Source organism: Giraffa tippelskirchi, chromosome 8 (genome assembly GCF_054371585.1).
Source record: "Giraffa tippelskirchi isolate mGirTip1 chromosome 8, T2T-mGirTip1v1.2.pri, whole genome shotgun sequence".
In the NCBI taxonomy this organism is placed as follows: Eukaryota; Metazoa; Chordata; class Mammalia; order Artiodactyla; family Giraffidae; genus Giraffa; species Giraffa tippelskirchi.
The window spans coordinates 95,756,517-95,783,170 of record NC_137282.1 but is presented as its reverse complement, the minus strand read 5'-3'; the positions used below and the strand labels follow the sequence as shown (position 1 = coordinate 95,783,170).

The window sequence follows — 26,654 nt, the reverse complement described above, 5'->3', positions numbered from 1 at the left end:
GAAAGTGAAAAGTGAAAGTGAAGTTGCTCAGTCCTGTCCGACTCCTAGCGACCCCATGGACTGTAGCCCACCAGGCTCCTCCGTCCATGGGATTTTCCAGGCAAGAGTACTGGAATGGGGTGCCATTGCCTTCTCCCCTTCTAGGAGGAGGAGGAGGCTAAAAGGGGAGGATTACCCTGGAATATGAGCTGTGGAACTGATGTGATAAGAATTGGGAATTTGCAAGGTCAGGGCTTGGCTTGCACCACAGAAACTTTTGAAGCCAGATTCTTTATCATTTTCCTACTCAACATGTTTATTCTGTGCAACAACAGGTTAACATTTCTCTAAGACATAGTTCAGTAAACCCTGATCCTATAATCAAGGTCGCAGACAGCAGTTGATAAAGAGGAAAAATAATTATTTTAACCTTGACATCTTAAGCTTTGATCCTGGGTGACCCTGAGATCATTTCTGTGTTCTCTAATTCACAACAGTAAATCAGAACACAGTCTGGTGGGTTTTTTTAAAAAACAAAACAACTCCCCCTTCCCTAAACAGCCTTATTTTTTAAGAACCGTGAGATGTATATCTGAAATTCATTTGAATTGATATTTTTATCCTTCTTACTTAGTGCTATTCAAAAATAACGTCCTAGAGTTTTGGCAGTAAGTTGGCTGACTCAACATGACCACCATCGAGAGGCCTAGAGATGGGCTTAGAAGTGTCTACTTTCAGGTGGTCACCGCCAAAACCAGTTTAAGAATGGATCCTGGAAGTGTTTTGTCTTAGAATAATAGTCACTTGTAGAACTGAAAGAAACTCAATGAATGTATAATTCTATGTGAAAACAGAAACAGAAGGGTTAGCTGTGGTGCAGTGTAGTGCTGTAACGGCCACTGCGGTCAAACCAAACAGTTCAAATCCCAGTGCTGCCACTCTTGTTACCGACCCTTTCCTGGCAGGCTCCAGCCAGGGTCCTTCTGACCAATGCCATTGGAGCCAACAGAATAAGACTAACTTTAGTTCAGAAGTAAAGGAGAATTGTATTCTTTGATCAAAGAATGGAGAGGTGCAAGCTCCGGCTCTGGAGCAACAGTCCCAACATTTTTGGCACCAGGGACCAATGTCATAGAAGACAGTTTTTCCATCCACAGGAGACAGGGGACAGTTTTGGGATGATTCAAGTGCATTACATTTATTGTGCACTTTATTTCTATTATCATTAATCAGTTCCACCTCAGATCATCAGGCATTAGATTCCAGAGGTTGGGGACCCCCGCTCTAGAGGACATGTTCTGCCCACAGGCCATAGGCAGGGCTGCTTTATAGGGATCTCAGCAGTGGGGAGGGGACGGAGCTCTCACAGGGGAGCCATACAGCTGCACGGCTCAGGCTCCAGATCACAGTGCCAGGAGCAGTGTCTCTGCACAGGGCCCACTGCTGCCATCTTGAATTGAGATGTGCTCAGGGGCAGGAGGAGGAACTCAGATCTGAAGTGCCAAGTACCAGTATGAGGCCTCTGTGAGAGGCCCACTGTGATCAAGTGAAAACAGACTAAGCACAAAGGAAAAATAAAAACAGTTAGACTTTATTACCCAAATTCTATTTTTCTGTAAATTGGTAATGGGCATGGCCGCTGATGATGTTTACTGCATGACCTAGTGACTTAACATCTCTATACCTCACTTTCCTACTTGTAGATTAAGATAGTGTTACCACAAAGGACTGCTTATAGAGACTGAATTAATGAGTACATGCAATGCTCCTGCAACCACTGCTGGCCCATAGTAATCACTCAGCAACTGCTAGAAGTGGTTATAGGATTGTTATAAAGATGGTTATAACAATCTTCAGAGCATGATTATAAAGATTTAATGGCATAGTACATACAAAGCACTTGGAACCATGCCTGGTCCAGAGTAATCACTTAGCAAACGCTAGTGATTCTTGTAAATGATCTACCTAAGGTCACATGGACAACTGGTCTTCCTTGGTCAAGAGAACATCCATCTGTCAAGTTATCTTCCCCTCTATAATGAATTCATAGCATAGCACTCTTTTTTAAAAATTATTTTTTAATTTTTATACAATTTTAAAGGTTAATTTCCATGGTGGCTCAGACAGTAAAGAATCTGCCTGCTATGCAGGAGACCTGTGTTCAAACCCTGAGTCAAAAAGATCCGCTGGAGAAGGGAATGGCTACCCACTCCAATATTCTTGCCTGGAGAATTCCATGAACAGAGGAGCCTGATGGGCTACAGTCCATGGGGTCACAAAGAGTCAGACATGACTGAGCAACTAACACACAATTATTACAAAATACTGGCAATGTTCCCCATGTTATATAATACATCCTTGAGCCTATCATATATATATAATAGTTTGTACCTCCTACTCCCCATCTCTCCTCCCTCACACTGGTAACCAAGAGTTTGCTCTCTGTATCTATGAGTCTGCTTCTTTTTCATTATATTCACTAGTTTGTTGTGTCTTTTAAATCCCACATATAGATGATTTCATACAGTATTTGTCTTTCTCTGTGTACTTATTTCATTTAGCCTAATGCCCTCCAAGTCCATCCATGTTGCTACAAATGGCAAAATTTCATTCTTCTTTGTGGCTGAGTAGTATTCCATCGAATATATACACCACATCTTTTTATCCATTCATCTGTTGATGGACACTTAGGTTGCTATCAGGTCTTCGCAATTGTAAATAAATGCTGCTATGAATATTTCAGTACATGTATCTTTTTAAATTAGTGTTTTTGTTATATTTGAATATAAACTCAGGAGTGGGATTCCTGGATCATATGGCTCTGTTTTTAGTTTTTTGAGGAATCTCCATATTGTTTTCCACAGTGGCTGCACCAATTTATATTCACACCAACAGTGTAGGAGGGTTCCATTTTCTCTACATCCTTGACAACACTTGTTACTTGTGTGCTTTTTGATGATGGCCATTCTGATGAGTGTGAGGTGATACCTCATTGTGGTTTTGGTTTGGATTTCTCTGATGATTAATGATACTGAGTATCTTTTCCTTTGTGAGTGTATGTGTGCAATTGCTTTTATAAACAAATTTTAGGCTGGAATAAGGAGCTCCTAGTTCATCATGTTGGAGATTGCCCTCACTGCAATAGGCTGTTGAAGTGTGCCTCCCTTAAGATCTGGTTGATGTGAGAGTAATGACTTTGGCATAATGCATACATCTCATATAAGGACTGAGGGGTACTCATGTTGGCTTCAACAATGATCTGATTTAAGCTGCTTTCTGGACCAATTATTCTGTCTGGGGAATTAACACTGCTGCTCCTGTTATTGTCACTGCTTGAAGATGCACACACTTTGGTCCCTCTTAGTTGGCCTTCCTTTTGTTTTTCATTGCATCCTGAGACTCCTGGAAGATAGAATTTCTCTTACTCCTTTTGGATGGGAGAAAGTGGTGATTATCCTTCTTCTTTTCTACTTATTGTCCAGTGACTATGTTCCTAATCCCAATAGCATGTTGGTAATTGGGCCCATACATTCATATTTGGGATCAGAGAATGCATTAGTACTAACTGAAGTGACCCTGGCAACATTGGTCGAAGAAGCAAAGTGGGATGATGGTGAGGACCAGAGATGGACCAGAACAGGCCAAAGTGGCTCTGAAAAACCGTCCTGGCATGGCAGACTTCCTTTAATCCTGGCCCAGAATTATAGAAACCTTCAGCATCTTTTCATGTACCTGTTGGCCATCTGCATTTCTTCATTGGAAAAATGTCTGTTCAGTTCTTCAGCACATTTTTAACCAGTTTTGTTTTTTTTTATGTTGAATTGTATGAACTGTTGTACATGTTTATATATGTTGGATACTAATCCCTCATCAGTCATGTCATTTTCAAATATTTTCTCCCATTCAGTAGGTTGTCTTCACTTTGTTGATGGTTTCCTTTGCTGTGCAAAAGCTTTTAAGTTTAATTAGGTCCCATTTGTTTAATTTTTGCTCTTATTTCCTTTACTTTAGGAGACAGACCCAAAAAAATTATTGCTATGATTTATGCAAAGAGTATTCTGCCTATATTTTCTGCTAGAAATTTTATAGTATCCTGTCTTACATTTAGATCTTTAATTCACTTCGAGGGTTTTGTTTGTTTGCTTGTTTTTTGTATATGGTGTTAGAGAAAGTTCCAATTTCATTATTTTACATGTATCTGTCCAGTTTTCCCAGCACCACTTATTGAAAAGGCTGTCTTTTCTCCAATATATATTCTTTCCTCCTTTGTCATGGATTAACTGACTGAAAGTGTGTGGGTTTATTTCTGGGCTTTCTATTCTATTCCATTGGTCTAAGAGTGTATTTTTGATAGCATCCGTTTTTACTTGGAAATTGGAGAAGGCAGAATTTGCCTAGCAGGAAAACCACATCAGAAGGATAATAATTCACCAGGAAAGCTCACAGGTCTGGGAGTACTTCTACTTTCCCTTTCATCTTTTTCTGGGGTTCTATCTTCTCAGTCTAAGACTTGCCTTTTAGACATAACTCATTCCACTGCTTACAAGCCAGTCTATGTGTGAGCGTCTACTTTCCATGCTGCTGACAGGCAGGTTTCTAGACTTTCTACGTTGTTCTAGGGGCTGGTCTAGTCTTAAAGCATAATCTTACTTTTTAAACTATTACAGTTTCATAACATTTTATTATTTGATAGAGGAATCCTCCCTCAATACTTTTTTTCAAAAATTTTTGTTGGTTTTTTTTTACAATTTGGTGGGGGGAGGTTCCTCTTTTTGTTTCTTCTTTTGGTATAATAACACATTCACATAAATTCAAGGTATAAAACAATATACGGTGAAAAATCTCGCCTCACACCAACCCCTCCAGCCATCCAGATGCCCTACTGGAAGCAAAACATTGTAAGCAGTTCCTTATGTATCCTGACAGAGAGATTCTATGCATAGGTAAGCAAATACTTAAGTATATTCTTTTTTCCTATTTTGTTCTTTTTTTAAGACTGCCATCTCATTTCTTTTTGTTTCATATATTACTGAGTTTTCCAGGTGGCTCGGTGGTAAAGAATCCACCTGCCAATGCAGGAGATGTGAGTTTGATCCCTGGAGAAGGACATGGCAACCCACTCCAGTATTTTTGCCTGGGAAGTCTCATGGACAAGGGAGCTTGGCAACCTATTGTCCATGGGGTCACAAAAGAATCAGACACAACTGAGAAACTAAACAACAACATTATTGCATTGGATAAACCTTGTCTTCTTTGTTTCTCTATTGTTTCACTATTAGGTGTGATGTTTGTACTTGGTTAGAAATAGATGTAGTTAATCATATTGCAAATGAAATCTTTTATTCCTAGCTGTTAAGCATTTTTAAAGAAGAGATCAAATTTTATTAAATGCCTTTCTATTATTTATTTATGTAATCCTGTATTTGCCCTTTGTTCTACTGATATGATATATCTTATTAATAGGCGCTGGAAAAATTAAAGCATCCATACTCTAGAATAAATTCTGTCCAGTCATGGTATATTATCCTTTCAACATCCAACTGAATCTAATCTGACAGAATTTAATTTAAACCCTAGAATTCAGAGTTTATAAATTGGGTCCACATAGGTACCTGTATGCATGTGTCTTGAGCAGTGTATGCTAGCCTTAGAAAATAAATTAGAAATATTTCACTCTCTTTCTGAGCTTCAGTATGAAAGTTACTTGTTCCTTGGTCATTTGACATTTATCTTAATGTTTTAAAAGAATTCACTAATCCTCATTTTAGAGTCTTTATGCTGTTATCACTAATGTTAATTCTCTCTCGGGTGTAGAAGCAGCTCTTTGTAGATGCATTACCAATTTTCAATTAACGTGAAGATTTTATTTTTTGCTACAAATGAGTATAAACTCCAGCACAATAATGCCTGTCAAGGAGATTGCTGAGCTACACAGCTTGTGAACAGTTTGGCACAGGCTGCTGTGAGTAAGAGAGAATGATATGTGGAATATTGTCCAGCACCAAGAAAGGTCATGAGTTCACTGAAACACATGAAGGCTTTGCCTCCTGAGTCAACAGGCAGTGACAGACAATAGTGCACATTGGTCAGAGGATCCAGTCTAAGGCCTGACAGCCTGCAGGCTTTTCTGAGCTTCACTACTCACTACTACCTGTGTGAATTTGGGCAAGTTACTTTCCTGCTTGGTGCCTCAGTTTCATCATCCATAAAATGGGAATCATTCTCATAAGTGAAAGTGAAAATCTCTCAGTTGTGTCTGACTCTTTGCTACCCCATGGACTATACAGTCCCTGGAATTCTCTAGGCCAGAATACTGGTGTGGGTAGCCTTTCCCTTCTCCAGGGGATCTTCCTAACCCAGGGATCAAACCCAGATCTCTCGCATTGCAGGTGACCCATGCAGCTGGGCCACAAAGCATTAAATGAGTCAATTTCTACAAAAGGCTTAGCACAGTGCCTGGTAATAATAACCAAAGTGTAGTCATTAACCATCATTATGATTGCTATTCAGACAGTGACAGAGACCCCTTTGGGGACAGGCGAATAACAGTGGATGCTTTCATAGTTGCTGGGGGATATTGTTGTGCCATGGAAGTGATTGTATCGATGTTTTTGCTAACTTTAGCATTGTTCTGAGTTTAATTCCTTCAAATAGGCTAGCAAAAATTCTAGAACTCAAAACCGTACAGGAAACACAAAACAAGCTAAGAACCTTGACTATAGGCAGATGACAAGACTCTATGGAGTGTGAGTGAGGTGCACTTTGGCCCCTTTTCCACCTTCATGCGTGTACCACTGCAGAGAAATGGCTCTTGGATCCCTGCGTTCCAGGCTTCAGTTCCAATGAGTGGGCTGTAGGAGGCTTCTCCTCCAAGGTGTTAACTATGTGTTAACTATATGTGAAGTTGCCCTTACAAACAAGTGAGGAAGAGGAGAATTATCTGATATTGGCGGAAAAGGGTAATTATGGCACACAAAAATAAAGTTTAAAAGTTCCATATGTAAAAATAAATAATTTTTTTAAAACTTAAAAAAAAATAAAACACTTGAGGATTAAAAAAAAGGTTTCATATGAATTATACTTAAATGTTAACAGAGGGCTTCCCTGATAGCTCAGTTGGTACAGAATCTGCCTGCAATGCAGGAGAGCCCAGTTTGATTCCTGGGTCAGAAAGATCTGCTAGAGAAGGGAATAGCTATCCACCAGTATTCTTGCCTGGAGAAGTTCATGGACAGAGGAACCTGGCGGGCTACAGTCCAAGGGGTCACAAAGAGTCAGACACAAATCAGTGACTGGATCAACTTTCTCCGGATCTACAGAAAACAAATCTAAACTCTCCTCTAGCTTTTCTGATGTTTGAAAACAGCTGTCTTGTCCAATTGAGTCTTCTCTTCCCCAAACTGAACAAACTCTGCTTCTTCACCTATTCCTCACCTTTCAAAGTCCCAGGTTAAAATGGCAATTTCCCGACATGAACATCTCCCATTTCTTGAAAGTAAGAGAGGTGAGTGGTGTCATACATTTGATCCAGACGAAAATGAGGAAGACTGAAGGGACAGTGGTCAAAGTAACACGTGGATTACTCTTCAGTTTCCAAAGCCACCTAGGCTAACACAATCCTTCATAAAAGTCATTTAAGATTTATACTTGCCTACTTACCAAAGAACTTCTTGACACAACATTGTTGACATCGGTGAGATTTCCACGAGGCTCCAATGGGTAAGAAAGCCCATGGAACATGAAAACTATACCAATCAATCAATTCGTTCATTGCACATATACTAAAGGTCCTAGGTATTAAAAATTGAGATCTTTTTAAGAACAAGTATTATTAAAATGGGGTCTTCCCAGGTGGTGCTAGTGGTAAAGATCTCGCCTGCCAATGCAAGAGACATAAGAGACCCAGGTTCAATCCTTGGGTTGGGAAGATTCCCCTGGAGAAGGAAATGGCAACCCACTCCATATTTTTGCCTGGAGAACCACATGGGCAGAGCAGCTTGGTAGGCTACAGTCCATGGGGTTGCAAAGAGTCAGACACGATTGGAGCAATTGAGCACATTATTAAAATGAAATTTCCCTCTTTGAAGATGCTTTCTAGATAGGCATTATTACTGAAGTTCAACACAGACATGCTTCTTAGAACAGCAAATTCCGTTTCCCAGCACCACCCCCTACCCCATGTCCAGTAGAGATGCTAACTGTGGAATGGAATTCACAGGTCAGAGGAATCACTCAGAGAAACACAGTGATTTTGAGATTCACAACATGTGTTGCATCACGAGTTTGGTTATGAAGAAAGACCTGATTTCGGCCAGATATTTAGCGTTTAGATAATATTGTTGCAAGACTTCCTTCCCACAGAATGAAATCCCTTCTTTTCCACTCCCATGGCAAGAAGGTTGCTTTGAATATCTTTTCTCAGCTGGTACATGCAGAAAGCTTGGAGCTATTTTTCTCTTTAAAATGTTATAAAGAAACTCTTTTTTTGTACTCCCATATGACTGGCACTTTATAAAACACTCTTAAAACCTCAGCCAATACACCCTGAGGGACTAAAGGAGAAAACAGGCAAAATAGCAAAATGTTTCAGCTCACAAAAATCTCTACAGTCTGCTGAGCAAGACTGAGGGTCTCATTATGGGAAAGGAAGACAGAGGTTCCTATCCCTATCAAAGTAGCAATAGTGAGGGCTTCCTTAGTGGCTCAGTGATTAAGAATTTGCCTGCTAATGCAGGAGACATGAGTTCGATCCCTGGTCTGGGAAGATCCCACGTGCTGCAGGGCAACTAAGTCTATGTGCCACAACTACTGAGCCCACACACCCTAGAGCCCGTGCTCTGCAACAAGAGAAGCCACCGCAATGAGAAACACGTGCCCCACAGCTAGAGAAAGCCCCTGCTCCCCGCAACCAGAGAAAGCCTGCACAGCAACAAAGACCCCCCACAGTCAAATAAATAAATACATACTTTTTAAAGTAGTAATAGTGATAGCAAATGATTATTGACATACTTTGAATATTTTGTTCTTTATTTGGATGAACCCATTTAGTTCCCAAAACAACCCTGTGAAGTAAATACTGTTCTTACCCATTTGACAAGTGAAGAATGGGAATAAAGAAGTTAAGTAACTCACTCAAGATCATACAGCTAGCCGGAAACTGGCAGTGCTAGGATTCAAAATCTGGAGGCTGGGTTCTTAACAATTTTCCTATATCGTGTTCATATATGTATGCTGTGTTCACATGATGTATAAGATGAGTCACATGAAACTCATTTGATTTCAATGCCAGCAACTGTATCAGTGACCTTAAACTTGTTCCTGCATGGCCAGAGTATTCCCAGCTGGCTTTTAATTCTATCCAGCAGAACTGGCACCATCCTGGCTCAGAGCCCAGGTCAAGGCCCAGAGAGACTCTTATCACCAGTGGGTGGCAATATTGTTACACGGAGCCACTGGGGTGCACTGAAGGCCTGATGTCTTCCCTAAAAGTGGAAAGGCCTCATCATTTTATGGACAGATCATTCCCGGCAGCCCCCAAAAAACAATTTCTCTACTGTCCCCAAAGCACCTAGGATAATCCTCCAGGAGGATAGATGGGTCTGGATTAGGAGAAGGCCCAAGAAACTATTTGCTCAAATCATTTTTCCTCGGTCCTGCCATAATATCCCTGGTATATCTCAATCACAAACAACACACTCCTTTTCGTATTAGAGCATGTCTTCCTCCTGCTTCACTAGGAGCAGTGACTCTACAACCTGTGTACCTGCAGTTTCACTAACCTAGGGTAGTTGTTCAGAGAAGGCAACGGCACCCCACTCCAGTACTCTTACCTGGAAAATCCCATGGATGGAGGAGCCTGGTAGGCTGCAGTCCATGGGTCGCTTAGAGTAGGACACGACTGAGCAACTTCACTTTCACTTTCCACTTTCATGCATTGGAGAAGGAAATGGCAACCCACTCCAGTGTTCTTGCCTGGAGAATCCCAGGGACGGCGGAGCCCGGTGGGCTGCCGTCTATGGGGTCACACAGAGTCGGACACGACTAAAGCGACTTAGCAGCAGCAGGGTAGATGTTAAGTAAATGGATGAATGAATAATTCTCAGTTCTTCAGATGCAATCAATTCCACTCTAAAAAACAATCTAAGAAATAACTGTGGAAGCCTCTATAGTTGCCTAAAATGAAGCCTGACTTCATTGGTGACTCTAGGCTGGATTTAGCCACTCAAGGATCCCCAGAATAGAATGAGCCCTTTGGTCTGGATGCTTGAAACTGCAGTACCTAATCTGTCTTTACATTGACTTCGTTGTTCCACGAAACGATCTCAATTTAAGAAAAACAAATGCCAAGCTGACCTCGGGGTAATTCCAGCAAAGTAGGTCCAGTAACTGATGCCATCAAGGACTTTCCCAAGGAACTCCACAAGAATCCAGGGACAGAGCCTTGATGTGAAGGAACCCACATTTGTGTAAAATCTGAGAAGCTTTGGTTTTTTGTTTTTTCCCTCTAATCCAAAACATTTCTAGCAGACTGTCATATGTCTGTAATCCTATTATTAAACAGCTGGGCCCTTGAAATTACATAGATAATTTATGACACATGCAAAAAACTGTTACAAGGATTTTAACCGTGAAAAATGAGGGAAATAGATGATTTTCAAAAAGCCTACCCTTTTAATTTTTAAGTAAAAATTAATAAAATTTAAAATGTGTACCTGTTTTTTAAAAAATTTACTAGGGTTTTTATAAAGGTCGGAATTTTTTAAATACATGTATGTCTTTCCTTTCTCAGCACTTGTCAAATATCAAGGACTTGTTTTCTCAATTACAGTCACTCAGGCTGTGTCTACCCTTCTAGTAGTGACACGTTAACGTAAAGCTAGTAAGACACTCTCCTTTCTCATCATTTAAAACTTGGTTTATTTTGATGACTATTAAAAATATATAAGGGTTTCCCAGGTATCTTGGGGGTAAAGAATCAACCTGCCAACGCCTGCCAATTCAAGCAATGTGAATTTGATCCCTGGCTCAGGAAGATCCACTGGAGAAGGAAATGGCAACCCACTCCAGTATTCTTGTCTGAAAAATCCCACAGACAGAAGAGACTGGAGGACTATGGTCCATGGAATCTCAAAAGAGTCAGACATGATTTAGCAACTAAACAACAACAATAATATATATAAATTCATTGTGGAGAATTGGTAAAATATAGAAAGTATTGAATAATATCTAAGAAATTATCTCTATTGATGTTTTGATGCATATTCTTTTTGTCTTATATTTTTCATTTACATACATATATACAGATAATTTTTTATAAAAATATAATCTACCTCTGTTTATGGCAACTCAGTTGGTAAAGAATCTGACTGCGGTACAGGAGACCCGGGTTTGATCCCTGGGTCGGGAAGACCCCTTGGAGAAGGAAATGGCAACCACTTCAGTATTTCTGCCTGGAAAATCCTATGGACAGAGAAGCTTGGTGGGCTACAATCCATGGGGTCACAAGAGTCAGACATGACTTAGCGACTAAACCACATCTGTTCACATACTTCTTTTTTTCTATTCTTTTATGTCTATTTTCCATTTTCTCTATTTCAGTCTCTTTCCCTCTGTGAATTATAGAATTTTTCTTTATGCATCCATATATAAGTCTATCTGTTTAACTCTTACACAGCTGGAGAGGCAAAAGCCATTCAAACCATGCTTCACCTCTAAAATTAAATGGAAAGAAAGATAAATAGATGATAAATAGCTGATTGATAGATAGATAAACAGACACACAAAAAAATAGATGATAAATAACCAGAGGATAAAGAAAGAATAAAGGAGAGAAGGAAGAATTTATGTATTGTTTGTTTATGTAGATCTTCTGCATATCTTAAATGGCTTTGTGACTTCTGATAGAAAAAAATCTTTCTTGCCTCTATTTTAGATTCCATCAGGACCATCAGTTGTTCTTCTCATACTTGTTATTTCTAAATTACCCTTCCTCATTTCTACAGAAATTCTTTGTACTATCTCAGGCTTAGGCATAATTATTTGCATTGACTGCAATTTAAATTGACTGTTTCTACACAAGTTCCATGGAAGTTCATTCCTTTCCTATTTCCTAATCATTTTGTAATTTAGTATATTATTTTATGACCCAGTGGTGAAGAATCCACCTGCCAAACAGAAGATTCAGGAGGCACAGATTCAATCCCTGGGTCGGGAAGATCCCTTGGAAGAGGAAATGGCAACCCATTCCAATATTCTTGCCTCAAATATCCCATGGACAGAGGAGCCTGGTGGGCTGTAGTACGTGAGGTCATAGAGTTGGATATGACTGAGCAGACATACATCGTATCTCAGGGCCAGAAGAACCTCTGAAATACATTCTGTTTTGCCTCACACATCTTCCCTTCCCCATACCTTGTGCTTCTCTCTGTGGCTGAATTCCTTCTGAAACACACCCCCTTGGTGACCACCTAGCCAAGATAGACATCTTTAACAACAGAAGTTCACTACTACCTCTTGAAGTGACCCAGGACATTTTTACAGTGCTCTGACAATTAAAATACCCTCTGTCATTCTCACCATTGCTATTTCTAACTGCTGGAATTTCACAGGAAAGTTTAACCATAAACTTCTCTGCCTAAAAGCTCTTTGAAAAATAATTCTGTTTATAGTAGCATCAAAAAGAATAAAATACTTAGGAATAAAATTAAGAAGGCAAAAGACTTACACATTGAAAACTATAAAACACTGTTGAAAGAAATTAGACACCAATAAATGGAAACATGTCTTGTGTTTCATGGGTTAAAAGACAGTGTTGTTCTCTCCGACACAAACCACAGCAGGATCCTCTATGACCCACCTCCCAGAATATTGAAAATAAAAGCAAAAATAAACAAATGGGACCTAGTTAAACTTAAAAGCTTTTGCACAACAAAGGAAACTATAAGCAAGGTGAAAAGACAGCCCTCGGAATGGGAGAAAATAATAGCAAACGAAGCAACGAACAAAGAATTAATCTCAAAAATACACAAGCAACTCCTGCAGCTCAATTCCAGAAAAATAAATGACCCAATCAAAAAGTGGGCCAAAGAACTAAACAGACACTTCTCCAAAGAAGACATACAGATGGCTAACAAACACATGAAAAGATGCTCAACATCACTCATTATTAGAGAAATGCAAATCAAAACCACAATGAGGTACCATTTCACGCCCATCAAAATGGCTGCTATCCAAAAAACTACAAGCAATAAATGCTGGAGAGGGTGTGGAGAAAAGGGAACCCTCTTACACTGTTGGTGGGAATGCAAACTAGTACAGCCACTATGGAGAACAGTGTGGAGATTCCTCAAAAAACTGGAAATAGAACTGCCATATGACCCAGCAATCCCACTGCTGGGCATACACATCGAGGAAACCAGACTTAAAAGAGACACGTCTACCCCAATGTTCATCGCAGCACTGTTTATAATAGCCAGGACATGGAAGCAGCCTAGATGCCCATCAGCAGATGAATGGATAAGGAACTGTGGTACATATACACAATGGAATATTACTCAGCCATTAAAAAGAATACATTCAAATCAGTTCTAATGAGGTGGATGAAACTGGAGCCTATTATACAGAGTGAAGTAAGCCAGAAAGAAAAACACCAATACAGTATACTAACACATATATATGGTATTTAGTCAATTGGTAAAGATAACCCTGTATGCGAGACATCAAAAGAGACACAGATAAATAGAACAGTATCATGGACTCTATGGGAGAGGGCAAGGGCAGGATGATATGGGAGAATGGCATGGAAGCATGTAAATTATCACATGTAAAATGAATCGCCAGTCCAGGTTCAATGCATGATGCAGGGTGCTCGGGGCTGGTGCACCAGGATGACCCGAAGGGATGGGATGGGGAGGGAGGTGGAAGGGGGGTTCTGGAAGGGGAAAACATGTACACCCATGGTGGATTCATGTCAATGTATGGCAAAACAAATACAATATTGTAAAAAAAAAAAAAAAAAAAGACAGTGTTGTTAAGGTGTCAATAATACCCAGAGATTTACAGATTTGATGCAGTCCCTAACCAAATCCTGATGATGTTTTTGTAGAAATATAAAAGTCTATCCTGAAATTCATGTGGAATTTCAAGGGACCCCAAATGGCCAAAAGGAAACAAAAAGACTTACAAAAGAAGAGCAAAGTTGAAGGTCTCACACCTCCTGATTTCAAACCATACTGTAAAGCTGCAACAATCAAAACAGTATAGTACTGGCATGGAGACAGACATACAGATCTGTGGAATAGAACTCAGTCTAGAAATAATCTCATACATCAACGGCCAACTTAGGAGTCAACTGAGGAGTCGACAAGGGTGACAAGATCATTCAATGCAGGGAAGAATTGCCTTTTCAATAAGTAATTTAGAAACAACTGGACAGACAAGTGCAAAATGATGAAGTCAGACCCTTACCCTAACACCATCTACAACAAATAACTTGAAATGGATCAAAGATCTAAACATGAGACCTAAAACTATAAAACTCTTAGAAGAAAATAAAGAGGGAAAATGATATTGAATTTGGCAATAATTTCTCAGATGTAATGGCAAAAGCACAGACAATAAAAGACAGACAATTTGAACTACATCAAAGTTAAATGCTTTTGTATATTGAGACACTATCAACAGAGTGGTAAGGGAACCCACACAACAGGAGAAAATGTATACAAATTATTTATCTGATAAGGAGTTAATATCAAAAATATAAAAAAGAATTTCTACAACTGAATAGAAAAAAAAAACATTAAAAATAGACAAAGGACTTAGATATTACTCCAGAGAAGATATACAAACACCGAAAAACACGAAAAAAAAAAAAAAGAAAAGATGCTCAGCATCACTAATCATAGAGAAATGCAAATCAAAACCACAAGACATTACTTCACACCCATCAGGCTAGCTATTATTAAAACAAACAAACACAAGAAGCAAAAAACAGGAAATAACAAGTGTTGGTAAGGACATGGGAAATTGGAACCTTTGAGCACTGTTGGTAAGAATATAAACTGTTGGAGTCGCATTGGACTCCAGTACAGTGTTTCTTTAAAAAAATTAAAAATAGAATTATCATGTAATCCTGCAATTTCACTTCTAAGTATATACTTGAAAGAATTGAAAGCAGAATCTGAAAAAATTATTTGTATACCAATGTTTGCAGCAGCATTATTCACAATAGCCAAAAGGTGGAAATAACCCAAGTGCCAACCAATAGATGAATGAATAAACAAAATGTGTTACATACACACAACAGATTATTCAGCCTTTAAAAAGAAGGAAATTCTGAGACATGCTACATGTGAGTGAATCTCCAGGACATTCTGTTAAGTGAAATAAGCCAGTAACAAAAGGACAGATAATGTTGATTCCACTTAAATGAGATATTTAGAGTGGTCAGATTCATAGAGACAGAAAGTGAAATGGTTTCCAGAAGATGGAGGGGAGGGAGGAGGGGGGAGTTTTTGTCTAATGGATACAGAATTTGAGTTTTGGAAGGTGAAAAGAATTGTGGAGATGGATAGTGGTGATGAACATCATGCTGCTGAACTCTACACTTAAAAATGGTTAAAATGCAAACTTTATGTTATAAATATTTAGCACAATTTTTTTACTTAAAAAAACTTTTCAAATAAACAAAGGCAACCAACATGGCCTCACAGAGGAATCTCACAGCCATCTCCTTCTGCTGTTCATCCTGTTACATGAAGTCCAGTCATCCTCAGGTCACTCTCCTCTGAATAGCCTTCAGCTACCTACCTATAACCCATTTATTCCATGCTCTCGGCATGACAATGACCAGTTAGTTAAGAAGAGAAAAAGCCAAGACTTCCTGGTGGTCCAGTGGTTAAGGTTCTGCGCTCCCAATGCAGGCGCCCCAGGTTTGATCCCTGGTCCAGGAACTAGGTCTCACATGCCACAGAAAAGATCCCACATGCAGCAACGAAGATTCTGAGTGCTGCAAGTAAGACTCAGCACAATGAAAAAAAGGAAAACATCTATTATCTCCTACACTCTTGTTACTAGACTATTGTTACTACAGCCAGATACCTACTAGTTGATTGTCATATTGTTAATTCCTATAGCGTTAACTGCCCAACTTAAGTCTATGTGCTTTTCTAATGTGCCACCACTAAAAACCTTTTGTCAGTTAAAACTCTTTCAGTGGTTAAAAATAAAAACAAATACATGAAATTTGTGCAAAAAACTTAAGCAAAAACAAGAAATGTATTGGTTCGTGTAAATGTTCCCAACATGGTGCTGGCTTAAGCTATGGCTCGATTCAGGGATTTAAACAATGTCACCAGGTCTCAATTTTCTTCTCTTAGCCCAGCTCTGCTCTTCTCTTGTCTTCATTCTTAAGCCCTCCACCCATGAGATGTCCCCCATAACTCCTGGCTTCAGGAGTGGTAGAACAAAACTTATTCCCAGCAATCCCAAAATATCCAAACTATCACGTGCTTTCATGGGCTCTGATTGGAGCACATCCCTGAACCAATCTCTGTGGCCAGGATAGTGCTGGTGCTGATTGGCTTAGTTCTAGTCACATGTGCCAGCCCTGAGCAGGAACTAGTCAACTCCATGGGCTGAAAGAGGAGAGGAGATAGTCCATAGAGGTTACGGTCACCAGCAGGGTAAGGGGATGTTGAGGAACAAAAACTACAAGTTCGGGCTTCCCTTGCAGTCCGTTGGTTAAGAATCCCCTTGAAATACAGGGAACATGGATTTGTTCTCTTGTCTGGGAAGATGCCACATGCCTTGGGGCAACTGGGCCCATGTGCCACAACTACCAAACCTGCACTCTAGAACCCACAAGCTGCAAATGCTGAGCCCCTATGCAGCAACTAACTGAAACCCACATGACTAGAGCCCACGCTCTGCAAAAAGAGAATCCACTGCAATGAGAAGCCCACACACTACAACTCGAGAGTAGCCCCTGTTCTCTGCAAATAGAGAAAGCCCTCGCACAGCACTGAAGACCCAGAGCAGCCAAAAATAAACAAATAAATAAATATTAAAAAACAAACAAACAAACTACAGGCTCAAAGTGAAAGTGTTAGTCATTCAGCAGTCATTCAGTAGTGTCAGACTCTTTGCCACCCCATGGACTATAGCCCACCAGGCTCCTCCGTCCGTGGGATTTTCCGGGCAAGAATACTGAAGCGGATTGCTGTTCCCTCCTCCAGGGAATCTTCCTGACCCAGGGATCAAAGCAGGGTCTCCCAAAATGCAGGCAGATTCTTTACCATCTGAGCCACCAGACAGGTTCAACCACCATTCAATTAGTTCAACCGAATAGTTTATGGACTAAAAGATATTACCTTTAGTTTATCTCTATTAAATACAATGTTGTTAGAATCCTTCTGGTAAATTATTTGGAATTCTATTCTATCTATCTATTCCACAATAAACTGTGGAAAATTCTGAAAGAGATGGGAATACCAGACCATCTGACCTGTCTCTTGAGAAACCTGTATGCAGGTCAGGAAGCAACAGTTAGAACTGGACATGGAACAACAGACTGGTTCCAAATAGGAAAAGGAGTACGTCAAGGCTGTTTATTGTCACCCTGCTTATTTAACTTATATGCAGAGTACATCATGAGAAACGCTGGGTTGGGAGAAACGCTGGGTTGGAAAAACACAAGCTGGAATCAAAATTGCCGGGAGAAATATCAATAACCTCAGATATGCTGATGACACCACCCTTATGGCAGAAAGTGAAGAAGAACTAAAGAGCCTCTTGATGAAGGTGAAGGAGGAGAGTGAAAAAGTTGGCTTAAAGCTCAACATTCAGAAAGCTAAGATCATGGCATCTGGTCCCATCACTTCATGGGAAATAGATGGGGAAACAGTGGAAACAGTGTCAGACTTTATTTTTTTGGGCTCCAAAATCACTGCTGATGGTGATTGCAGACATGAAATTAAAAGACGCTTACTCCTTGGAAGGAAGGTTATGGCCAACCTAGATAGCATATTTACAAGCAGAAACATTACTTTGCCAACAAAAGTCCGTCTAGTCAAGGCTATGGTTTTTCCAGTGGTCACGTATGGATGTGAGAGTTGGACGGTGAAGAAAGCTGAGCGCCGAAGAATTAATGCTTTTGAACTGTGGTGTTGGAGAAGACTCTTGAGAGTCCCTTGGACTGCAAGGAGATCCAATCAATCCATCCTAAAAGAGATCAATCCTGGGTGTTCATTGGAAGGTCTGATGTTGAAGCTGAAACTCCAAAACTTTGGCCACCTCATGCGAAGGGTTGACTCACTGGAAAAGACCCTAATGCTGGGAAGGATTGGGGGCGGGAGGAGAAGGGGACGACAGAGGATGAGATGGTTGGATGGCATAACGGACTCGATGGACATGGGTTTGGGTGGACTCCGGGAGTTGGTGATGGACAGAGAGGCCTGGCGTGCTGCAGTTCATGGGGTCGCAGAGAGTTGGACACGACTGAGCGACTGAACTGAACTATTCTATCAGGCAATTCATTCCTTGTTTCTCTCAGCTGTGTGTACCTAACAGTGTGATGAATGTGCCTTACAGATTTTATTGCACTCAGTGATGAGTACACATTTATGTATCACATTTATACATGTGATATAAACAGGTTATAAACACCACGTACCTCAGCCCACCACCATGACCTTCCTTTTGAAGTGACATCTCCAGCATCTTCGGTATAAAGTCATACAACCTGACATCAGGCCCATCTTTATGCTTAAGTCTTGGCCCTGTTTCTTGTGTCCAAATATATTATGAACGATCGTCGCACAATGTCTGTGCTCCTGGGAGGGTTTCTAGTAGAGAGTGAATGTTCTATGCAATCTATGGATCCTTCATCTAGCCATAATCAGAAAGACCTTTTTCTTTACATCCCCCAGATTCCAAATGTTCTTGAAACATGCACACTCTCAAGAAAAAGTGGTAACAGTAGTAGTAGAAGAATATATACAGCATTTACAACACACTATGCCCTGTTCTAAGAGCATATAGGGTTAAATATTAACTCATTTATTCTACACAGCAACCTTATGAGGTACATGGTTATTAGCATCATCATCTCCACCTTGAAGACAAAGAAACTAAGACCCAGAGAGTGTAACTGGCCCAAATTTACACAGCTGATTAGTACAAACCAGGAATTGAACCCCACTGTTGCAGCTCCCGAGTCCTTACACTTACACAGAAGTGGCACTTGCCTTTCACATCCGTCACCACTCACTCCCAGGCTTCAGTCAAATGTACATGTGAGTTGGCTTTGAAAGCAACTCCTACAGTAACAAACCTACCGTGGTTAAATTAGGGAGCAGCTACTCACTTTACAAGGCAGTTTGTTGTCGCAAGTGAATCATTTTCAGTGACAAGCTTCTCCTGGAACAGGTCAGCTGGTTAAAAAGTCATTAGTGACTTCCCAGAAGTACTGGGACAAGGAAACCAAGCCAAAGGGTTAGGACCACTGCCAACCAAAGATCCGTTAGAACTATAAAGTGTCTCTAGCGTAACATCCACATTAGTAGAAAAACACAATTTTAAGAACTTTCCTTATGCACGTATATTTTCCCTGAACCACGGCCACGTGTGGGAGGTATTAAGTAGGGGGCCTCGGCACAGCACTTCACAAGAGGTGTCCTCATAAACAAAACTTCTCTCCCAGCCCTTCCATTGCTCCCCTGGGGTCACTTGACCCACAGTTCTCTTGTCACTTTCGGCAATACTATTAGTTGGTTCAAACATGCAAAAAGGTATAATCCAAGTGGCTAAGAAGCTTCCCAGGTGGTACTAGTGGTAAAGAACCTGCCTGCTAGTGCAGGGGATGCAATAGATGACGTTCAGTCCCTGAATCAGGAAGATCCTTTGGAGGACGAAGTGACAACCTACTCCAGTATTCTTGCCTGGAAAATTCCCTGGACAGAGGCGCCTGGCGGGCTACAGTCCATGGGACCACAAAGAATTGGACACAACTGAGCAACTGAGCACACATCAAATTCAAAGGAGTTGCATATAGCTCTGTTTCTGTTAATTAAAAGAGTTTTATTGGAATACAGTTGCTTTACATTGTTGCGTAAGTTTTTTCTATACAGCAAAGTGAATCAGCTATATATATACATATATCCCCTCTTTTTTGGGCTCCCTTCCCGTTTAGGTCACCAGAGAGCACAGAATACAGCTCCCTGTGCTATACAGTAGGTTCTAGTTGGTTATCCATTTTATACATGGCATCAATAGTGTATACATGTGACTCTCAATCTCCCCATTCATCCTCCAACTCCTTTCCCCATTGGTATCTGTACATTCGTTCTTTACGTTTGTGTCATACAGCTCTGTTTCTTTTGGATTCACCATGTCATGAACCCCCAGATGGTTCAAATGAAGGGCTTTTGTGAAGGGACTGCATGCAGAGATGAGGCAGGATTGAAAGGACAATGTTTGTTAGCACAGGGAGCCCAGTGAGGTCTGGTTCTGGGGAAAGGACCCTCCTGCTGAAAAAGCAGCAGCTGCTGCTAGACTCTGTACTAGGAAGGCAAGAGGAAATGCCCTGTCTCTTTCTCCCCCTCACGGCTCTCCTGCCAGTGCCTCCCATGGACACTGACGGCCAGGAGGCCTGGGTGATGTGCTCAGTGATGTTAGCCCTCAGGATTCAGAGCAAGAGGAGAGGGTAGAGAGCCCACCTAGAGGGCAGAGAATAAGGAGCCCATTAACTCCTTCAAAGGTGGGTAAGCTGAGTCACTGAAAGGGAAAGTAACATATTTCAGATCAAAACGGGAAACCCAGAACCAACATAAAGGCTCCACTTTCCAATCTGTTCTCACTGGTTTCAAGTAGTCTGAATACTTGGAGAGAATCATTAAATCTCAGAGGACATCTACTCCCTCAAGCTCCTTCCCAATATATGATGATGTTACAAGGCAGCCCACCGTGGTCCACCTTTCTTCAGAAGTAGTGAAGCTGTGTGTGATCAGTATGACTCGGCCTTCTGCCTAGATTCACCAGAGAGATTTTCATGAATCACTTGTGTGGGTGACGGTCTGGGTGTTGTTCCTCTTTCAGTGAATTCTTTCCACACACTAAGTTTGTCTCTGTTTGATTCATGAAGGTGATTCATCTGAAGAAGTTGACCTGACCATGGTTTATCAGGCAGCATCTAACGGAGATGTCAGTGCCCTGACTGCTGTGATTCGGGAAGACCCTTCCATCCTAGAATGCTGTGACAGTGAAGGTGAGCTATGTATGCATTTTGGATCCTGCAGAATGTCCTGATCTGTCCTTTCAGAAATGGCCTCCAGAGGTGAGCAATGTTAATAAAATGATATTTGAAAGGCTACTTTGATACTGAAGGGTCAAGGAATATCCTGCCTGTAGCCATGTACAGTCCCCTCAGTATTTCATTTAATGAGAGTCATGGACACAAATCTTCAAACTCTTTTATATCACCTCTTCTCATAAAGCTGTTCAGTTTGAGTTTGTTTTCAACTTCTTTGTATGAGTGACAAAAGTAGATACTTGCAGTAGATGAAGTTAGAAGAAGTGTATGGAAAGAAGAGGCTATTTTTGGTAGCAGTGGATATTAGGGAAAGTGATTATTAAAGCCAGAGAGCAAGGACTTCTGCTTCTGGGAAGATGGGGCAGAAGTAGGACTTTTCTTTTTATTCCTTCTGTTAAATAAAAATCCTGAATATTGTATATAGCATAAACATAAGAACACTTTGGAAGGTAGAAAGAAAATGACAGACTAGCTAGGACCTTGAGACCCATGGAATGACATAGTGGTGAGTTTCCTGGGCTTCCTTTTTGTCCCAAATTTCCCAGACTTAGAACTGAAGAAGCTGACAATGTAGAAATGTCAATGGACAGAGAGGAAAAAAGCCCCCAACAAAAGCCTATTCTCTAGTCAAAGAACCAAAAAAGGGATCACATAGCAAGACAGAAAACTTTTAGACAATAATGAGTCTACTCCACCAAACACTCCCACCAAAACAACAACAACAAACTACAACCTCAATGCCATTCATTCCAGCAAAGACCAAGCTGGGAGCCTGCACTCCACCTTCACCCGGTGATGAGGTCCCCACATCGCCACCGCTGAGGCAGTGTCAGGGGATTCCTTCTTCAGAATTAGGACTCTCACCACCACCCAGTAATGAAGAGTCTTCTCCCTTAGATGTCAATGAAGGCTAAGTAAGGGACAGACTTCTAATCTTACCTGGCAGTACTGAATGAAGGTACAATGAAGATGGTGCCCCCCCTTCATTTCCCCTTTGGAGCGATATCAGAAAAAAAACAGCTAAAATAGAGGATTTAAGCAAGACTTAGGCAACTCATAATGCAATACTCCAAATGTCCAAGTTTCAAAGAAAATCACTTGACATACCAAGTATCAATAAGACCTCAAACTGAATGGAAAAAAACAATCAATAGATGCCAACACTGAGATGACAGATGTTAGAATTATCTGGCAAAGATTTTCAAGTAACCATGGAAAAATGCTTCAATGAGCAATTACAAGTATGCTTGAAACAAACAAACAAAAAAATAGAAAGTCTTGGCAAAGAAATAACAGATATAAAGAAGAATCAAATGGAAAAATTTTAAACTGAAAAATACAATAATTGCAATTAAAAACTCAATGGCTAAGCTGAGCAGCAGAATGAGGAAGCAGAGGAAAGGATCAGTGAAATTGAAAATAGAACAATAGCAATGAGACAATCTGAACAACTGAAAGAAAAAAGGGTTAAAAAATGAAGAGGAAGACTAAGAAAAAGAAGAAAGACGAAGAGAAGGAAAACAAAAAGGAGGAAGAGAGGAAGAGGTGGCAGCCTCAAGGATCTATGGAACTATAACAAAGAATTTATCATTGGTTTCTCTATCCTAGTATTTCTGGGAAGTAATTAATTATTTTTAATCAGTTGACTTGTCCTAAGAGGAGCTTAGAATTCCCTTATCATGACAATAAAATGTTTTGTAAAGTGTGTGGTTGCTCCCTAATTTATCCATGGTAGTCTTTTCATTCACTTGTTTTTTAAAGCAGAATTACTTGTACATCTGCTTTGGGGTTAGAAGTTGGAAATGAGAGAAAATAGAGAAAATCAATGAACCAAGAAACTAATTCTTTGAAAAGATCAATAAAGCTTATAAACCTCTACCAATAAGGACAAAAAAGAAAATGAAAGAGATCCAAGTTATCACTATCAGGAACAACCCTGCAGACATTTAAAAGATAATAAGAAAATATAGCAAACAGCTCTACACACATAATTTGACTATTTAGATGAAATGGAGCAATTCCTCAAAAAAGATACATGACCACAGTTCACCCACTAGGACATTATTTGAATAGTTCTGTAATTATGAAGGGACTTAATTCAAAATTTTAAAATCCCCAGAATAGGACATCATCAGGCCTAGATGATTTCACTGGGGACTTCGAGAAACTTTTAAATAAAATTAATACCAACTCTACATAATCTCTTCCAGAAGAGGAGGAAACTTTTCTCAGTTGTGATTATGAAACTAATATTACCCTGATATCAACATATGCCAAAGATGATATAAAAAATAAACCTATCGACCAATACTCCACATGAATACAGATATAGACAGACATCCTTAGCAAAATATCAGCAAATAGGGACTTCTCTGATGGTCCAGTAGTTAAAACTCTGCACTTCCAATGCAGGGGGCACAAGTTCAATCCCTGATTGGGGAACTAAGATTCTACATGCTGTGAGGTGCAGCCAAAAAATAAAAAGTAAATAAAAAATTTTAAAAACCAGCAAACAGAATTCGGTAATATAAAAAAAAAGAATTATACACCATGACCAAATGTGGCTTGTTCTAGGAATGTAAGTCCATTTAAACACTTGAAAATCGGGGCTTTCCTGGTGGCTCAGTAGTAAAGAATCTGCCTGCCAGTGCAGGAGACATGGGTTCGATCCCTGGTCCAAGAAGATCCCACATGCTATGAAACAACTAAGCCCGGGCACCACAACTGTTGAGCTTGTACTCTTGAGCAGCAACAAGAGAAGCCACTGCAATGAGAAGCCAGTGCAACCCACCTAGAGAATAACCCCCTCTTGCCACAACTGGAGAAAAGCCCATGCAGCAATGAAGACCCAGAACAGTCAAAAATAAATAAACCTTTAAAAAAAACTTGAAAAATTAAGCAATGTATCATTTTAACCAGCTAAGAAGAAAACCCACATGATCATATCAATTGATGCAGAAAAAGCATTTGACAAAATTTAGCACACATTCATTATTAAAAACTCTCAGAAAGGTAAGAGTGGAGGGGATCTTCCTCAATTTGATAGATAGTATCTACAAAACACCCTAGAGCTAACATTTTACTTACTGGTGAAAGACTGAATGCTTTGCCCCTGAGATGGGCAACAAAGCAAAAAAGTTCATTCTTTCTCACATTCAACATAGTCCTGGGAGTTCTAGCCAGTGCAAAAAAGCAAGAAAAGAAATAAAAAGCATACATATTGAAAAAGAAAACTGTTTCTTTTTTTGCACAACTTGATTGTCTACATAGAAAATCCTGAAAAACTTATCAAAAACTCCAACTAATGAGTTGAGCAAGGTCCCAGGATAGAAGATCAAGATATAAAACCAAATTTATTTCTAATGATATATACTAGAAATGAACACATGGACATCAACATTAAAACCACAATACCAAGTAAAATCACTCAATAAAAAATATTTAGGTGTGAATAAAACAAAATACATTCAAGACTTACATACTTTAAACTATAAAATGCTGATGAAAGAAAACAAATATCTAAAATAAATGGAGAGATCATGTTCATGGATTAGAAGATTCAAATAGTAAACATGAAATGCTCCCCAAATTCATATACAAGTTTAATGCAATTTCTATCAAACTCAAGTAAGATATCTTTTGTGGATATAGACAAGATTATCTAAAATTTATATAGAAAGCAAAGAAACTAGGAGAGTTAAAACAATTTCGAAAAAGAAAAATGAAGTAGGGGAGAATTCAGTTCAGTCGCTCAGTTGTGTCTGACTCTTTGTGACCCCAGGGACTGCAGCATGCCAGGCTTCCCTTTCCATCACCAACTCCCAGAGCTTGCTCAAACTCATGTCCATTGAGTTGGTGATGCTATCCAACCATCTCATCCTCTGTCATCCCCTTCTCCTCCCACCTTCAATCTTTCCCAGCATCAGGGTCTTTTCTAATGAGTCAGTTCTTCTCTCCAGGTGGCCAAAGTATTGAGCTTCAGCTTCAACAGCAATCCTTCCAATGAATCAGAGGAGAATCAGTCCACCCATTTTTAAGACTTATATATAGCTATAGAAATCAAGACCATGTGGTACTGGCTTACAGATAGACACATAGATCAATGGAAGAGAACAGAAAACTCGGTCTCACACAAGTGTTCTCAATGATCTTTGACAAAGGTACATACATAATTCAGTGAAAGAAAGCCTCTTCAACAAACGGTGCTGGAGCAATTCAACACCCATAAGCAAAAAAAAAAAAAAAAAAAAGAAAAGAAAGAGAGAGAGAAAGGGAAGCTGGAGGGAGGGAAGGAAGAAGATAAGAGAGGAAAGAGGAGAGAGAGAAATTTTGCCACTGTTTATGACAGAGTGTCAGGATACATTTAACAGGAGGCTTCCTGTGTGCTGTTTTCAGTCTTGCATGAATACTATGTTCCTTAACAGCACCTGAATACAGGTGCCAGAGAGCTGGCAAGCCGGCTTTCTTTTGGGTATAATAGAAATTCATGTATCTCATTCATATGGAAATTCCATATGGTGAACAGCAGCCATTTACAAGTCTCCTCCTTTCTGATATGTAAAGTAATTGTTACAGCCCACTCTCTAGAGAATAATTCTAACCTCCGGCTTTCTAGATGACTTGTTAGACTTTTGATCCCTATCTCTGCTAAAAAGGGCTATCTGGTAAGAGTATATATATGCCCACAATATGTTGAATAAATGCCTTTGTTTCACCAGAGCAATGGTCACCATGTCTTTCCTCATTTTCCTCATTCTCTCTCTCTCTCCCCCTCTCGCTCTCTCCCTCTCTCCGTTTCAGGCTGTTTCCACGGAGCACAGGTGTCCACCATGTCTACTTATTTGCCCGGGCTTTCAAGACCTCTTCGAGAGGGCGCCCTGAGCCTATGTAGATGATGCTAGCTCTTTGTCCTAGAGTTATATTGGCATACTGTGTAAACCAGGGAATACCAGCCTCTTTTCTTCTTTTCTTATTGGTCGACTCTGTACCCCCAAGTTCCGGTCCATTAAAGGACCACAACAACAGAGCACTTCATGCTGCTTTCTAGTACAGATGTCTGGGAGAGTATTAGAAGGGAGAGATTTGGAGAGAAATTGGGTTGCCAGCTGAAATCTTTCAACTGGAGAATAGTCAGGACTGATATCCTTTAGGATTGACTGGTTGGATCTCCTTACAGTCCAGGGGACTCTGAAGAGTCTTCTCCAACACCACAGTTCAAAAGCATCAATTCTTTGGTGCTCAGCTTTCTTTATAGTCCAACTCTCACATCCATACATGACTACTGGAAAAACCATGTCTTTGACTAGACGGACCTTTGCTGGCGAAGTAATGTCTCTACTTTTTAGTATGCTGTCTAGTTTGGTCATAA

The 26,654-nt window shown here is 40.1% G+C and overlaps 1 protein-coding gene and 1 pseudogene across 6 annotated transcripts in view; one reads left to right on the top strand and one right to left on the bottom strand.

The window, feature by feature from the left end:
• ANKRD55 (ankyrin repeat domain 55) overlaps positions 1–26,654 on the top strand; it is a 250,275-nt gene that overhangs the window by 154,454 nt on the left and 69,167 nt on the right. For all 6 annotated transcript variants that reach the window (XM_081517907.1, XM_081517903.1, XM_081517902.1 and 3 more), the window contains one exon: positions 21,119–21,241. In XM_081517907.1, coding sequence (XP_081374033.1) covers positions 21,119–21,241 — 123 coding nt within the window. The remainder of the gene's footprint in view (positions 1–21,118; positions 21,242–26,654) is intronic.
• LOC145517073 (protein VCF1-like) lies at positions 3,095–18,696 on the bottom strand (annotated as a pseudogene).